An 18,823-nucleotide genomic window follows, 5' to 3' on the forward strand; every position below is an offset into this window, starting at 1 on the left:
CGTTGTTTAACGTTCGTCTTAAGGACATTGTCTTCCGCGCCCATAGAGCGCTGTACATATCAATTTTAATAGTGTCATATGTAAGCTGGCTTCATTAATTCCGGTACCCTTCACGTGAAGCTAAAGAGACGTCAGTGTACTGGAATTAATGAAGCCAACTGTACCATGAATTGTTACGTATAGGCATGTGTAAGCATGGGTGGCTAAAGAGACGTCAGTGTACTGGAATTAATGAAGCCAACTGTACCATGAATTATTACGTATAGGCATATGTAAGCATGGGTGGCTAAAGAGACGTCAGTGTACTGGAATTAATGAAGCCAACTGTACCATGAATTGTTACGTATAGGCATGTGTAAGCATGGGTGGCTAAAGAGACGTCAGTGTACTGGAATTAATGAAGCCAACTGTACCATGAATTGTTACGTATAGGCATGTGTAAGCATGGGTGGCTAAAGAGACGTCAGTGTACTGGAATTAATGAAGCCAACTGTACCACGAATTGTTACGTATAGGCATATGTAAGCATGGGTGGCTAAAGAGACGTCAGTGTACTGGAATTAATGAAGCCAACTGTACCATGAATTTTTACGTATAGGCATGTGTAAGCATGGGTGGCTAAAGAGACGTCAGTGTACTGGAATTAATGAAGCCAACTGTACCACGAATTGTTACGTATAGGCATATATAAGCATGGGTGCCATCGGCTGAACTGTGCTTTGCACCCTTTTCAAATGGAAGAATGGTACAGTTGGCTTTATTAATTCCGGTACACTGACGTCTCCTTAGCTTTCCCTGATGTGTACCGGAATTAATGAAGCCAACTGTACCCTTACCCTTGCAGTTTTCTCAGCAAAACTGGTTACCTTTTTCTATTGTGGTGTGCACTTCTTGGTACTCGTTAAATAGTACACTCCAAGCCAACTCACTGCCCCCTATACTTTTTCACATAAGGGCATGATATTCTTTCCCCCTTGCTCCTCTATATATTTCATGTAAAGTTAAATGCAAAAACCAGTTACCATTATGTATTACATTTTTCAGTTTTAGTTACCTTGGGACAATCTTTCTAGTGTATGCTGTATTTTTCAAACATTTGTATGAATAGGGCCTACCCACTAGCCTTATATCTTTGTCCCTTTCACTCATATTTGCTCTGATATTGTCTCTTGCATCACAATTGCATGAGAACTTTTTTCTTCATTGTATATCATAGGGTTGTGGTGGCCGATGTGGTATCGTCCCCGACTGGTGAACGCCAGACTGGGGTTCGAGACCCGCTCAAACTCGTTAGTTCCTTTGGTCACTGCAACCTCACCATCCTTGTGAGCTAAGGATGGGGGGGGGTGGAGCCTATAAGGCTATCTGCTGAGTCATCAGCAGCCATTTCCTGGCCCCCCTTGCTCCTAGCTTGGTTTGAGAAGGGGCTTGGGCGCTGATCATATGAATATATGGTCAGTCTCTAGGGCATTATCCTACTCGATAGGGTAATGTCACTGTTCCTTGCCTCTGCCATTCATGAGAGACCTTTAAAACTCCGGAACACTATTATCATTATTATTGTCAGGAGCTAATAACCCTGGTTGATAAACTAGAATGTTGCAAGTCCCCGGGTCCTAACAGGGAAAGCAGCCTGGTACAGAAAAAAGAAACAAAGAAGTAAATGATAATCTACAGAGGATAATTAAGAAAATTGTAACAATATCAATATCGACATGACTCCATGCAAAAAGGACGGTAGTGGTGGTTTTTAGAATTAGGGCCAAAAAGGGAAGATAAAAAACAATACATGGAAAAATAACCCACCTGGCATGCCCTGCCTATAGCAAGACACGGGCTCTTGCACTAAGAGAGAAACGATAGAGGCTTTTTGTGACATAAGTACCGTTACTCTCTGTCTGTTACATGTTTCACATACAGATGAATTGGTACTCTGGGCGTATAGCTTAGTACCATTTAGAGAAACAGCATTTATTTTTCTCTTGAGCCTTTAGACATCGTAGCATGGTTACATCTCCTCGCTGAATGATGCTTGTCTTTGGAGGATTTCTTATGGTATTTTGTGCTAACTTAGCTTGGATATAAAAACATAGATACTTGCCACTCCAAAGATGTATATTTCTACCGCAAGTATCAACCTTGCGTTTACGAAATTGTGACATAATGTTACACGTCTCATGGATGTTTACAAATTGGTTTCATAAGTCACTAATATTGTGCTTATGGTCTGCTCATACAATTTACCATTGGTCTTACGACTTACGTGATATTTTAGCATTTTCAATCTTCTAAGCAACATAAACAAAATTCCATTGCTAAAATATTCCAACACTACGTAACTTTAGAATCAGAAGCTAATTTTACACATCGTTAGGTTTATATATATATATATATATATATATATATATATATATATATATATATGTGTGTGTGTGTGTGTGTGTATATATATATGTATGTGTATATATATGTATGTATATATATACATATATATATATATATATATATATATATATATATATATACATATATATATATATATATATATATATATATATACAAAGGTCACGTACTGAGAACAAGTGAATCTTTATAGCACTGAATAATATAGAATTTTCAATATTCTAAGCAACGTAAACAAACATATATATCCTTTATTAGAATATTCCAAAACGATGTAACTTTAGTATCAGAAGCTAATTTTACAAATTTTTAGTGTTTTTTTATATACAAAGATCAGGTACTGAGAGCAAGGGAATCTTTATAGCACTGGCACTCTCTCCTGTTAAATCTAACCCACGCTTTTTATATTCCAGTCACCAGATCCTGGACTCATGGACTCCCTTTTATCACTTCCCCGTCCTTTTACCGCTTCTCGTCACGTGTGGACCTCTTGGCTAAATTGCATATTCTCTTCCTCGACCTTTGTGACTTTCCCCCATGCTAGAATAACGTTTATATTTTATCTGAGCTATTTTGTATTCTTGAAGTTTTCTTGTACTTTAATATATTTCCACGATCCCGTCCAGCATTTCATATAGTATTAAAGAGTTGTTGATAGCAACTTGTGTGAAAGAATTTTAAAAAACAAGATTCCTCGTAAACTATAGTCCATTTCTTATATCGAGGCATGTTTGCACAGACTCGCAGCGGTGCCTTTTAGCTCAGAAAATTTTCTTGATCGCTGATTGGTTAGAATTATCTCGTCCAACCAATCAGCGATCAGGAAACTTTTCCGCACTAAAAGGGCACCGCTGCGAGTCGGTGCAAATCTGCATCGCTAAAAGAAATTGACTATAGTTGTTTTCAGAAGAGTTCATACTTGCGCATGCGTGTTACGGGGTCGTAAATGTAGATCTTGAGTAATGAAAGTACGATTGCGTGCCTTGTTTGAAGAAGAGTAATCGTAACTTCATTCACGTAATTAATGAATAACAGAATTCTTTAGTCTTTCTTATGTATTTTACATCATTGAAACAAGACAGAATATTCAATTAAGGGATTTTGACGAAGGAAAAATCTATTTCTGGGGAGAGACCTGTGACGGCCGGTGAAAAGTCCTTCTTTGTACTTTTTCTGATATAAATCTTCCAAATATACCAGAGAAAATTAAAAGCATGGAATGCAGAGGTTACAACCCTCGCGCGAGCACCTTGTTGGTGTCGTATATCTAACAAGGGCGTTTGTAAAACACTATTACTTTTAATTTTCTCTGGTATATTTGGAAGATTTATATCAGAAAAAGTACAAAGAAGGACTTTTCACCGGCCGTCACAGGTCGACCCAGAAAAAAGCTAATTTTCTCACTTTTTCTGAAGTGTAAATTCAAACATTATATTGACATGTACGAAGAAACGGAATACAGAGATGAAAAAGGCGCTTTCAAACAATATATTAAAAAATGAGAATTCGTAAAATTGAATCACTTTATTTATAAAGATTCGATAGATCTATGGAAGTATTACCTGGGCTTTATTGGTAGGGATTATTTTACGAATGTGAACTAATTAAAAGGTTCGTTAAGATTTTATATATTGTTTAAAATGTTATAAGAATCTCTCTCTCTCTCTCTCTCTCTCTCTCTATCTCTCTCTCTCTCTCTCTCTCTCTCTCTCTCTCTTTATTGTTTAAAATTTTATTAGAAAATTCTCTCTCTCTCTCTCTCTCTCTCCCTCTCTCTCTCTCTCTCTCTCTCTCTCTCTCTCTCTCTCTCTCTCTCTCTCTCTCTCTCTCTCTCTCTCTCTCTCTATATATATATATATATATATATATATATATATATATATATATATATATATATATATATATATATATATTGTTTAAAATGTTATTTGAAAATGTCCGCTTCATAAGATATTAAAAAGATAATGGATTGTAATCTAAAATAAACTCAAACTAATCCCAAGTTATATCTGGTTCTGGATTCCAAAATAATGCAGGATTTTCCTTTAACAATGACCTGGTCTCTAGAAACCAGCTGCATCAATTTACTAGCTTCTATTTTTCAAGAAGAACGGTTATTTTCAATGCCTATTTTGTGAGAATTCTTCATTTATGTAATGCTGAGAGAAGGCGCTAGCATGGATTTCTGTAGTAGTGGCTACTCTCCTCTTGGTAAGTGCAGAAGAGACTGTTTAACTATGGTAAGCAGCTCTTCTAGGAGAAGGACACTCCAAAATCAAACCGTTGTTCTCTAGTCTTGGGTAGTGCCATAGCCTCTGTACTATGGTCTTCCCATGTTTCTTTGGTTAGAGTTCTCTTGCTTGAGGGTACACTCGGGCACAATATTCTATCCAATTTTTTCTTCCTTTTGCTTTGTCAAATTTTTTATAGTTTATATAGGAAATATTTATTTTAATGTTGATACTGTCCTTAGAATATTTTATTTCTCTTTGTTTCCTTTCCTCACTGGGCTATTTTCCTTGTTGGGGCCCCTGGGCTCATAGCATCTTGCTTTTCCAACTAGGGTTGTAGCTTGGCAAGTAATAATAATAATAATAATAATAATAATAATAATAATGATAATAATAATAAAACGATAAAAGATTGCATTTAAAATGCAATTTTTGTGATAGGCCTACACAGGGATTTATAAAAATACCTAAGGGGTACATAAGAACATAAAGCTTGGGTAAGAGCTTTAGATTTTATACTTCAGCTGAAAAGAAATGCAATTTAACCATAAAAAGAAACCCTTTTTGGTACAACCCAGGAACATAAATGGTGGGCTACCCTTAACTCTGCGCTATTTGGTGATAACAGTTCCTCCTTTACTTAACCAGATGGCTCTGTCACTTACTGTCCAAAGAAAAAGGCAACCCTTCTGGTTGATGTGTTTGACAGTAAGCAGAATATTATTATTATTATTATTATTATTATTACTTGCCAAGCTACAACCCTAGTTGGAAAAGCAGGATGCTATAAGCCCAGTGGTTCCAACAGGGAAAATAGCCCAGTGAGGAAAGGATACAAGGAAATAAGAGAAGTAATTAAAAATTAGAATAAAATATTATAAGAACAGTAACAACATCAAAATAAATATTTCATATATAAACTATAAAAACTTTAACAGAATAAGAGGAAGATGAATAACATTGAATCATGTGCCCGATTGTACCCTCAAGCAAGAGAACTTGAGAGCGAAAACACGTTGCACGTGAGCTCCTGTGTTATTTGATTTAAGTGAAGAAAATTAAGGACATAAAGGTGTTATGGGCTCAAAATCGAATATGGAAAATAAGGGCAAGACCGGAACGAAGCCGAAAGTGAAGATGGTGAGGAACGAGGATGTAGAAACCTCATCAGACGAAGAAATGGAAAGGGAACCGGCTGACTGTGCCATGTGCGACAGAGAGGTAACCAAGAAACAATATGGAATCGCCTGTGACTACTGTGAGTCTTGGTTCCACAATGGTTGTGTTAAAATTAGCAGGGAAGATTACAAAGTGCTGCAGAATAACAAAAGTCTCTCTTGGTTTTGTAGAGAATGTAGGGGATCATATAGGAATATGAAGGTTGAGTTTAAAAAGATGAAGGAGATTAATGATAGGCTAATGGATAGGCTGCAGGTACTGGAACAAGCAATAATAGAAATAAAGGACTCTATAGGTTCGGCACAGGTAGAACGAGTTAATATGCCTATAGAAGCCATCAGGGAAGAAGTTAGAGAAGAGGTTAAAGAGATAATGGAAAAGGAAAAGAGGAAAAATAATCTGGTAATATATAATGTCGAGGAATGCATAGAAGGAAGCACAGAGGAAAAACAAAGAAAGGATAAGGATAGGTGTGAGCGACTGTTCAAAGATAATATAGGGGTAACTGGAGTTGAAGTAGTGGAAACAGTCAGGTTAGGTAGGTTGGAAATAGGTAATAGACCAACTGATAGCCAAGAGGTTAGAAACCAAAGAAATAAACCTAGGCCATTACTAGTAAAAATGAAAAGTGAAAGAGAGAAGTGGACAATTATAGGAAAGGCTAAGAACCTTAGAAATTGGCCAGAAACAAGAGAAAGTAGAATCTTTATAGCGCCAGATCTAACGATGAGAGAGAGAGAGCAAGATAGGTGCTTAAGGGAAGAATTACAAACAAAGAGACAAAATGGTGAAGATGGATGGTTCATAAAGAAAGGAAAATTGCACAGAAGGGAAAATTTTCGTCGGAACGAGGAAGACACACAAGAACTTTAAGGAAAGAAGAAGAATATAAACACAAAATTAAAGAAAACTTTAAGATTTACTTGTTGAACCTACAATGCTTAACAAAACAAAAACTGATGGAAGTTGAGAAGGAATTAAATAGTAGAAATAAACTTTTTTGCTTGACAGAAACACACCAAAAGTTAGATAGATTAAATTTAAGTAAGGGTGTTAAAAAAGTAGAAAATATGAGGAATATGGATGATAAAAAAGGAGGAGGTTTGATGATACTTTATAGAAATAGTGACAGTCTAGAATTGGAAAAGATAGAAACTAAAAGTAAAGACCTGTTGCATGTTAAGTGTAATGCTTATAAGCATACATTTAGATTATTGTTAGTTTATTTTTCAGCAGGGAATACTGAAGAAGACAAAAGTAGGGATAAAATAATAAAACAGGAATATGAAAGAATTATTAGAAATCTAAATGAAGAAGAGGCATTGATGATATTAGGGGATTTCAACGGACATGTAGGATTTTTAGGTTACCAGAATTTAGACAGGAACGGGGAAATGATTCTCGATTGGATGAATGACCATGGGTTAGTCCTATTGAATGGAGATTTAAGATGTAAAGGTATATATACATGGGAAAGATTGCAACAAAAAAGTGTAATAGACTACGTACTAGTAAACGAACAAATGTATAAACACTTTAGGGAAATGATTATAGACGACGAAAAATTGAATTTTGACATCTCAGATCATAATCTGATCACTATAGAACTGGAATTCATGAGTGAACAGAACAAAAATTTTATTAAAGGAAGATGGGAGGAAGTAAAATACTTTAGGACAGATGAAAATAGTTTAAGAGAATATACAACAAGAGTAGAGGAAATAGTAAGAGATAGACAAATAGACAGAATAGAAGGAATGGATCTGATAATAAAAGAGGCTGCAGAAGAAAAATTGGCAAGAGTATATAAAAGGAAAGTTCTTGATGAAGAAAAGGTACATGAGCAACCCTGGATGAACGATGAAATAAGAAAAGGCATAAAGGAAAGGAAGGATTTAAACAGAAAGAAAAGAAATGAATCCAACATCGAAGTAAAAAAAGGTACTAGAAGAGAGATATGATCAAAAGAAGAGGGAAGTGCAAGAAATGATAAAGAAGGAAATTACTAGATTTGAAAAAAAGGTAACAGAAGAAATAAAAATGGATAAAAATAAAAAACTCTGGGAGAATATTGATAGAATAAGGAACAGACAGAAAGCCCATGGCAAAGTTATACAACTTTATGGAGAACAAGGAAATAAGCTAAATAAGGAAGAAACAAAAGAGGAATTAATCAAGTACTGGAAAACTATATATTGTAAACATGAAAATAAAATAGACTCAGTTTGGAATGAAGAAAAACAGATAGAATATGAAAATGAAATAGCACATCAGGAAGATACAACAAGAATAGATGAATATAACATCCCGGACATACAGGGAACGCTATGACCTTGTAATGGTGACAAAAGGGAAAATAAAACCAATGAAAAATCCAAAAATCACAACAGAAAAAGTAAAGAATTGCCTGGGAAAATTAAAGGCAAAAAAAGCGGCAGGACCAGATGGCCTAAAATCCGAGCTATATAAGGCACTAGGAAAAAGCAAAATATGTCTTGAAACCTTACAGAAATGTTATCAAAATGAGTTGGACGAAAAAGAAAAACCAAATATGTGGAAGAAGTCAAGAACAAAGATGATTGAAAAGAAAAGAAGGCCAATGGCAAAAGACTTAAGACCCATAGCTCTATTAAATATTTCTTATAAAATATTCATGATGATGGTGAAAGAGGAAATAGGAAACCACATAAGAATGAATGAAGAAGACAATGAATGTCAAGCAGGATTTACAGGTGGAGGCAGGATAGAGGACAATATCTTTATATTACAGTATTGTGTGGAAGAGAGCTATAGTAACAAGAAACCTCTAATAGTAACTGCGATAGATTTTAGCAAAGCATTTGACTCTGTAAAAAGGGAGGTATTAATAGAAGTTTTAAAAGAATATAAAATTAACACCAAAATCATAAGTGCAATTGCAAATATTTATCAAGGAGATACTACGGGCATTGACTTAGGAGAAGGTATAGAACAAGAAATGGAGGTTACAAGTGGAATTAAACAAGGTTGCACAGGATCAACTTCACTTTTTAAACTGATTACGTATATTGTCATGAAGAAAATAGAAGAGGAAGGAAACGGTTTCAGAAATCAATTGATAAAGATAGAATCATTATTTTTTGCAGATGATGCCTTAATAATAGCACAGGATATACATAATGCTAAGCGTAACATTCAGATATTAGTAGAAACTAGTAAAAAATGTGGGTTGGAAATTAATAAAGAGAAGAGTAATATTATGATTTACAATATGAAAGAAAAGCCAGATAACATAGAGGGAATCAATGTAGTAGAAAGTTTGACATACTTAGGAATAAAGCTAGACAATAGTAGGAATATATTTAAAATTCAGAAAAGGGTAATGATAGAAAAGGCACAAAAATTAGCTAATCTAACATATACAGTTATAGAGAAAAGTTGCAATAAAGTGATGATAGGAAAAATGTTCTGGAAAAGTATTGCTTTACCATCTATTTTATATGGAACAAATGTTATAAATCTAACAGAAACTGAAATAGAGAAACTACAAAGAATAGAGAATGGGGTATATAGGAAGATCTTAGGTGCCACTAAAAGCACAGCTAATACTGCTCTAAGAGGGGAGATAGGTGCATCTTCTATGAAAGCAAGGGTGATGGATGGGAAGCTGCAGTACTTAAATCGTACCCTGAATGGAAAGAAGGAAATACTGAAAATAATTATCCAGGATATTCAAGAAAAAGAAGGAAGATGGTGGAAACAACCTGTAAAGTATTTGGAAGAATTAAGTTTAGGTATAAGACAAATAAGAAGAATGAACAAGGCAGAAATAAAAACGGAAACCAGAAAGTGGGATATTGAAAAGTGGAAAGAAGAAATAGAAAGTAAAGTGAGCTTAGAAATATATAGAACGTGGAAGAAAGAAATCAAAGAAGAGTTAATTTATGACAATACATTTGCTTCAGTGATATTTGTTAGAGCAAGAACTAATACGTTAAAACTAATTATTGCAAATAGACACAATGGAGGGAATGTAAACTGTAATTTTTGTGAAAATGAGGAGGAAGATTTGATACATTTTTTGTTATTTTGCCAGGAATATAGAAAAGAAAGGAATGAAGTAATTGAGCTACAGCAACCATACGAGGAAGACCCAAAGAAAATAGTAGGATTATTTTTATTTAGTGAAACAAATATAGAAAAGAAAAAAGAAGTATTGAACATAATGTGGAAGAAAAGACAAAACAGTACAAGAAGATAAGCGTTAGAGGCGCCGTTGTAAAGGCTATGCCTCACCCCAGAACCTGAACCTGAACCTAAGACATTGAAAGACAATGGTGCAGAGGCTATGCCACTACCCAAGACTAGAGAACAATTTGTAAGGGATTGTGACCTCATTTAAAAGTCATCCATGTAAGGGAGTGTAATGAAATCTAAGTGGTCTCTTGTGAGTTGAAACAAGATTATGTATTTGTAGGTAGAGATTCAACATTCGTATTGACATTAAAATGGCAAGGCCGCATTTCAAGGTTACACCGGTCCACTTCGAGAGAGGCTGACATTCTGATTGTCCTTTTGTGATATCTGGCGATTATTGGTAGTTTAATAAGATATGAAATCGTTCAATTGTATGTTTTTTTTTATTTTTACGTGATATGTGTGTAATTATTTTTTTTCCCAGATTGCTTAGCTGTCTTCGACGATTCTTGTCTTTTCCAAGTTTAGTGCGGAATTTTTTTTTTCAATCTTTATTGGTATTTTTTATAATCTTTGTTGTTATTTTTTCCAATCTTTATTGTTATTTTCTCTAATCTTTATTGTTATTTTCTCCGATCTTTATTTTTATTTTTTCCAATCTTTTTTGTTATTTTTCTAGTCTGTTGTGTTGTTATATTCTCGAATTTTTATTACTATTTTCTCCAGACTTAATTATTATTTTGTCTAATCTTTATTGTTATTTTCTCCGATCTTTATTGTCCTTTTCTCCCATCTTTATTGCCTTCGTTGTTAAGGGTATGTATTCACCCTTGTCGTCGTTCATTTATTTGTTTGCTAGCAACTTCACACAAAAACTATTGTACCGATTTTGACCAAACTTGGTAGTCACATTGGGTATGACCCAAGGATGAATCTGTAACATTTTGGATAAAGTACATCAAAGTACAAGTACGCAGCAGTACTTTGAAAATAATCGCCATTTTAAGCAAATTGCAAATATATTGTCAGTTTATATTTTGTTTGTAAAAAACATTACACTAAAACTATCGAACTAATTTCAACCAAATTTGGTGGACGGAAGGATAACTCATCATATGTTGAAGAAAATACATCGAAGTACAGTTGGCTTCATTAATTCCGATATACTTCATGGGAAGCTAAGAAGCCAACTGTACAAGTACACAGTGGACTTGAGAGCAAAATAATGCTATTAGAAGTGGCGTAGGTATGCTCCCTACCGAGTACTGGGAGTGGCGTAGGTATGCTCCCTACCGAGTACCCCTCTAGTTTTTGTTATCTGTATTGCTTTTAGGCCAAAGAACTTAATAGACGAAATATTTTCGACAGTGGAGCAGAAAATATATACGTACAAGTGAAGTTCCATAGGAGGTTGACGCCTTCCCTTTATGAAGTCCACCAAACATATTTTCTAACTCAAGATTCAATTTTCTCTTGAAATAGACCTGAGTAAGAACTTTTAAAGGATGCAATATTCACCTGGTACTCGGCCATTGAATTCTCTCTCTCTCTCTCTCTCTCTCTCTCTCTCTCTCTCTCTCTCTCTCTGCAGCGTATTGAACGTAGCACAGTGTAATACGATAATGATAGAATTCTCACGAGGCAATGCCATGTTGTGAGCAATCGATCGTCTTTTGTTTTAATGCTACTTCGAAATATCAAGAGTAGACATATCGATTTTCCAATTCACTGAAATACCTGACATTTGCTTCACTGATGAAAAGTTTTCTTTTCTGAAATGTGTCTTAGAGAAAATTAGTATTTCATGAAATCTACCTCTACTGCTTAGTAATTCTCTTCCTGCTTCTGTTTTCCCTTGCTCTTCATTCCTTTTCCACTTGAGTTAGAAAAATTCAATAGGTCTAAAAATTTTCATTGAATTAAAGTGATAGTCATTATATTAGTGTACGCGACCCGTCAAATATGACTATGGAATATTTAGATAGATATGCCAATGCACATGCCCTCCTCTCTCACTAGGTTATGACTACTCACTCTCACCCACACCCGAGGGACGAAGAGAGCTGAGCGTAACGATATATATATATATATATATATATATATATATATATATATATATATATATATATATATATATATATATATGACTAATCCCTCTCACCCATACCCGAGGGACGAGGAGAGCTGAACAAAACTATCTATCTATCTATCTATATATATATATATATATATATATATATATATATATATATATATATATATAGATAGATAGTTTTGTTCAGCTCTCCTCGTCCCTCGGGTATGGGTGAGAGGGATTAGTCATATATATATATATATATATATATATATATATATATATATATATATATATATATATGACTAATCCCTCTCACCCATACCCGAGGGACGAGGAGAGCTGAACAAAACTATCTATATATATATATATATATATATATATATATATATATATATATATATATATATATAGATATAGATAGATAGTTTTGTTCAGCTCTCCTCGTCCCTCGGGTATGGGTGAGAGGAGTTTTGTTCAGCTCTCCTCGTCCCTCGGGTATGGGTGAGAGGGATTAGTCATATATATATATATATATATATATATATATATATATATATATATATATGACTAATCCCTCTCACCCATACCCGAGGGACGAGGAGAGCTGAACAAAACTATCTATCTATATATATATATATATATATATATATATATATATATATATATAGATATAGATAGATAGTTTTGTTCAGCTCTCCTCGTCCCTCGGGTATGAGTGAGAGGAGTTTTGTTCAGCTCTCCTCGTCCCTCGGGTATGGGTGAGAGGGATTAGTCATATATATATATATATATATATATATATATATATATATATATATATATATGACTAATCCCTCTCACCCATACCCGAGGGACGAGGAGAGCTGAACAAAACTCCTCTCACTCATACCCGAGGGACGAGGAGAGCTGAACAAAACTATCTATCTATATCTATATATATATATATATATATATATATATATATATATATATATATATATATATATATATATATATATATATATAAACCAAACACTTAGTATATGTTATATAAGGGATATTACTTATCCTTCGTTACTCTAATAATAGATTATCTAATCTAACAACTTTGCACTTACAAACACAGTCCTTTTCTAAACAGAATTCTCGCTGTTATCACTGCGTATATATGTGCATGCGCAAGATAATATGAGAAGCTGATCGTCACTGCAAATCTGGAATTCCTTTAACATGTCTGTTTTCCTCCCGTTTATCGTCCAGTGTATGTCTGTCTGTCTGTGTCTGTGTCTGTTTGCACTCTACTCGAGAAACGCTTGTTTGCGGATTGTGCTGTTGACCTAAATACAGTACATGGTTGACGTTTTCCTGACCTATTGTGCAAATTGTTTGTTTATTTTTATGTATACATATGTTTCTTTAAAAACTATTGAGACGTTTGGTTTGTATTCTTCTTATTATTTTAATTACGTTCAAATGCATTTACGGTTTGATGAAAGATTTTTGCAGGGAGTGCAATATTATTATTATTATTATTATTATTATTATTATTATTATTATTATTATTAAAATTATTATTATTATAATTAAAATTGTTATTATTATTATAATTAAAATTATTATTATTATTGTTATTATTATTATTATTATTATTATAATTAAAATTATTATTATTATTATTAACTACTAAGCTACAACCCTAGTTGAAAAAGCAGGATGCCATAAGCCTAAGGGCTCCAACAGGGAAAATAGCCCAGTGAGGAAAGGAGATAAGGAAAAATAAAATATTTTAAGAACAGTAACAACATTAAAATAAATAACTCCTATATAAACTATAAAAGCTTTCGCAAAACAATAGGAAGGGAAATGCGATAGAATAGTGTGCCAAAGTGTACCCTCAAGCAAGAGAACTCTAACCCAAGACAGTGAAAGGCCATGATACATGGCATTGTTAGATACATTTGACGAGACTGAAAATAAAAATAATATTCGTATTATCTTGAATAATGGGTTTTTTTTTTTTTTTAATTTAATACCGTTATTCAAAACATCAGTAAAGAAGTTCAGCAATAGACTGAGGACACACGCTCGATTAGTTCATTATGCATTTTGCATAAGATTTTTTCATAGTTTTGACCACCCTTTACATTCAGATCTTCCTGGACAGTTCTATCCTGTTCGTAATACTAGGCATGCGGTTAATTCTAATTGTCAGGCCTTCTCCATCATAAGGCTCAATACTACACAGTATTCTGGAAGTTTTATTCCAGCTGTGACCAAGTTGTGGAATGATCTTCCTAATCGGGTAGTTGAATTAGTAGAACTTCAAAAGTTCAAAATTGCAGTAAATGTTTTTATGTTGAACAGGCCGACATAAGTCATTTTTTAGTTATATATGAATTATCTGTTTTTATGTTATGTTTTTTTAAATATTTTATTTTCATTGTTCATTACTTCTTATATCGTTTATTCATTTCCTTGTTTCCTTCCCTGACTGGGCTATTTTTCCCTGTTGGAGCCCTTGGGTTTATAGCATCTTGCTTTTCCAACTAGGGTTGTAGCTTAGCTAGTAATATATATATATATATATATATATATATATATATATATAGATAGATAGATAGATAGATAGATAGATAGATAGATAGATAGAGAGAGATAGATAGCTAGATAGATAGATAGATATATATGTATATATACTATATATATATCTATATTTATATATATATAGATAGATAGATAGATAGATAGATATATATGTATATATATACTATATATATATATATATCTATATATATATATATATATATATATATATTTAAATATTCATATATATATATATATATATATATATATATATATATATATATATATATCCTGACAAAGACGAAAGTCAAGTTATTGTGCAATGCATTATTACGTAATAAGATTTTAAATATATTATTTGCCTGCTAAGCTGCAGAGAATAGACAATATTCTATTTCCTGTTTATGCCAATTAACGATTTAAATCGAATATTCTTATTGATTCAAGTCCAGAGGCGAATAACTTGAGCATGAAACGACCATTATAATCTCCTTTTGAGTAATGGAGTCGCCAGAAACTGGAACCAATTAGAATAATTCACGAGTGATGACCTTTCCTGGAATTCCCCTGGGGAGCTGCTCATCACTGGAATGACCTTGAAAAGTCTTCTCTTCTCCCCCCCCCACCCCCTTTCTCTCCAGCCCTTATTCTCCACGACATGTTTTAACCCCCCCCCCTTTAGTCTTTCTTTATCTCCCTATATATCTCCCGTTCTTTTTATAATGGTATTATATGTCCTCTTTACTGCCAACGCTGCCGTGAAGGATTCCCTCATTCTCCTCTTATCTCCAATTATCTTCATTTTTCCTCTTCCATTTTCTCTTCATTTTGCCTCCTTTTTCTATTTTCCTCATTTTTCTCTTCTCTTCCCACTCCTTTTTCATTTCTCTTTTCTTCCTTTCTCTCTTCTCATCCCCCTCCTTTTTATCTTTTCTTTTCCTCCTCTTTATCTTCTCTTCCCCCTCAATTTTCTCTTCTCTTTTCCTCCTTTTTCTCTTCTCTTCCTTCACTTTCTCTTCTCTTTCCTTCATCCTTTTTTCTCTTTTCTTTTCCTCCTCCATTTTCTCTTCTCTTCCCCCTCCATTTTTCTCTTCTCCTTTCCCATCTACAGTTTCTATTCTCTTTATTTTATTCCTTTTTCTCTTCTCTTTTCCTCCTCCATTTTCTCTTCTCTTCCCCTCCGTTTTTCTCTTCTCCTTTCCCATCTATACTTTCTCTTCTCTTTTCTTCCTCCTTTTTCTCTTCTCTTTTCCTCCTCCATTATTTATTTTCTTCCTCCTTTATCTCTTCCTTGTAATCAGGACCTGATCGAGAACATGACAGCCGTTTCTGACTTTAAAAGCATAGTTTAGCATCTATAACATCAATTGGATAATTTCATCTTGCACTCATCTTCTTGATTTTAACCACAATTATTCACTTCACCCAAAACGACCACATTTCCTAGTTGTCTCCTGTAGAATATTTCATAGAAAATAAAAGCTTGTGAATAAATAATTCATTTATTCTACTTTTCCACCAATATTGACTTGTCTAAAGGAAAATTTATTAACCCAAGTAAAGCCAGACAAACTTAGGTTGGAGTTCTTCGTCCTGGGATTTGTCATCCTGGGCCATTTCTCGCCAGATATATTTGGGGATCTTAGCAATTTAAAGAAAACTTTTACCAGCGAAGATCCAGTCGGTTGCACAATGTGTCTGTTCCAAATGGTTGTTAGACTATAGATAGTAAACACACACCAATGAGGTTCGTTGAAAGTGGACGATATTCTATTCGTGGTAGGTTGCAGATATGTAAGATGGCATTGTTTATATATCCGGTTTTAGGCATTTGCTCAAAGACAGTACTGTTGTCGTAGTTTTCCGTATCTTTGGGTACACATTTATTCTTTATAGCAATAACAGTATACGGATGAATGTAACACTGAATATATTAATGATGAAGGAGTATTAACAGATGCACATGAAGTCAGTCAAATTATTCTTCCTGTTTTGTATATCAATAATTATAGAGCCCTACTCAATTTCATAATATAAAGGGATTTTGAAATAAAAGTTGTATCTAACCTCAAACAGATTATGTAACAAAAGCATTTAAAAAATTTTGTTTTTTTTGTTTGTTTGTTTTACAGGTACTTCCCTCGTTTGCTGCCAGAGTCCAGGACCCCTGCGGCAGTTATTTCCATGATGGAGAGTCTTGGCATGATACAGAAGTTCAGGATAAGTCGGGACTCTTTGGGAAGGTTAGTGTTTCGGATTTCATTTTCTGTATGAGAGAGAGAGAGAGAGAGAGAGAGAGAGAGAGAGAGAGAGAGAGAGAGAGAGAGAGAGAGAGAGAGTTACAAGGAATTTGGATGTCTCAAAGACTTTTTAGTCCATCTGCGGAGACTCCATTTGCTCTTTGATAGAGCGATTTAGTTTGAGAGAGAGAGAGAGAGAGAGAGAGAGAGAGAGTGAGAGAGAGAGAGAGAGAGAGAGAGAGAGAGAGAGAGAGAGAGAGAGAGAGAGAGAGAGAGAGAGAGAGAGTGAGTTACAAGGAATTTGGATGTCTCAAAGACTTTTTAGTCCATCTGCGGAGACTCCATTTGCTCTTTGATAGAGCGATTTAGTTTGAGAGAGAGAGAGAGAGAGAGAGAGAGAGAGAGAGAGAGAGAGAGAGAGAGAGAGAGAGAGAGAGAGAGAGAGAGAGAGAGAGAGAGAGAGAGTTACAAGGAATTTGGATGTCTCAAAGACTTTTTAGTCCATCTGCGGAGACTCCATTTGCTCTTTGATAGAGCGATTTAGTTTGAGAGAGAGAGAGAGAGAGAGAGAGAGAGAGAGAGAGAGAGAGAGAGAGAGAGAGAGAGAGAGAGAGAGAGAGAGAGAGAGTGAGTTACAAGGAATTTGGATGTCTCAAAGACTTTTTAGTCCATCCGCGGAGACTCCATTTGCTCTTTGATAGAGCGATTTAGTTTAACCTTATGCATTTAGAGAGTTCTTATGATCTTATCTCACCTATTCTTGAACTCGTTTACCGTGTTACTGTTTACTACATCCGCTGGAAGTCTGTTCAAGTATTTGCTTGAGAGAGAGAGAGAGAGTTGTAGAAAGTTATAGAAAGACGGCCATTACAACCTATATTCAATTGTAAGTTTCGATATTTTCATAACTTTTCCTTCCACACTATTTCGATTACATAAAGCCGGATTTACACGGTCGAACCCGGTTGTCGAACCTACTTGTCAAACGGTTCGAGGAGGTGGAGTCAGCCACAAATGCATAAGGTTTTGTAGACATGTCTAGGTCCCTCAACTGTATAATTTTTATTCATCCCTAATCTTGATCTTTAGTGAATGAACTTATTAAAAATACTGATCAGTGCATTGCTAAGGTGGATTATGGGAATGTCGCTGTTTGAAAGATTGGAAAATATTGAAATAAGAATGGCAGGTGTAGTAAAGATTACAGAGATGATAAAAGTGGTACGACTGAGATGGTTTGGTCATGTGTTGAGGATGGATGGTGGGGAGGGAGTGAGGATGGCTTGGGAGGAATCTGTTAGGGGGAGAAGATCAAGAGGGAGGCAGATAATTAGATGGCGAGATAAAGTGAAGGATGATATGAAGAAAAGAGGTTGGGTGGAAGAGGATGCCTTTGATTAAAGGCATTGGAGAGGGCGCATCAGGCAACCGACCCCTTAATGTAGGGATAACTGTTGGAAAGAAGATCAGTGCATTGCAGTTATAATCTTAATTTAAAGTAACGATTCCGTTTAAAAAAAAGGGAAAAAAAAAAGAAAAAAAGAAGGTTATGGTGGCCTATTGGAAACGTCCCTGCCTGGCAATAATTCGGACTGTGGTTCGAGTGCCGCTCAAATTCGATAGTTTATTATTCTGTCTGCAACCCTACCATCCTTGTGAGTAAAGGAGTGGGGTTTGGGAAAACCTGTGTATCTAACTGCTGAGTCATCAGCTGCCATTGCTTGGCCCTCCCTGGTCCTAACTTGTATAGAAAGGGGCTTGGGCGCTGATCATATGTATATACAGTATGCTCAGTCTCTAGGGCATTGTCCTGCTTGATGGGGTAATATCACTGTCCCTTGCCTCTGCCATTCATGAGTGGAATTATCATCATTGCTGTACTCTGACAGACTACTTCACTCCAGCTGTCATAATCCATGTGGCACTCAGCTTAAATTGCCTGTGGGAAATATTTA

General features: G+C 34.8%; 1 protein-coding gene across 1 annotated transcript in view; it reads left to right on the forward strand.

The window, feature by feature from the left end:
- The window catches only part of LOC137632425 (cGMP-dependent 3',5'-cyclic phosphodiesterase-like), a 105,343-nt gene that overhangs the window by 73,779 nt on the left and 12,741 nt on the right, over positions 1-18,823 (forward strand). The window contains exon 4 of the mRNA XM_068364358.1: positions 16,761-16,871. Coding sequence (XP_068220459.1) covers positions 16,761-16,871 — 111 coding nt within the window. The remainder of the gene's footprint in view (positions 1-16,760; positions 16,872-18,823) is intronic.

This window comes from Palaemon carinicauda, chromosome 41, assembly GCF_036898095.1.
Source record: "Palaemon carinicauda isolate YSFRI2023 chromosome 41, ASM3689809v2, whole genome shotgun sequence".
Lineage (NCBI taxonomy): Eukaryota > Metazoa > Arthropoda > Malacostraca > Decapoda > Palaemonidae > Palaemon > Palaemon carinicauda.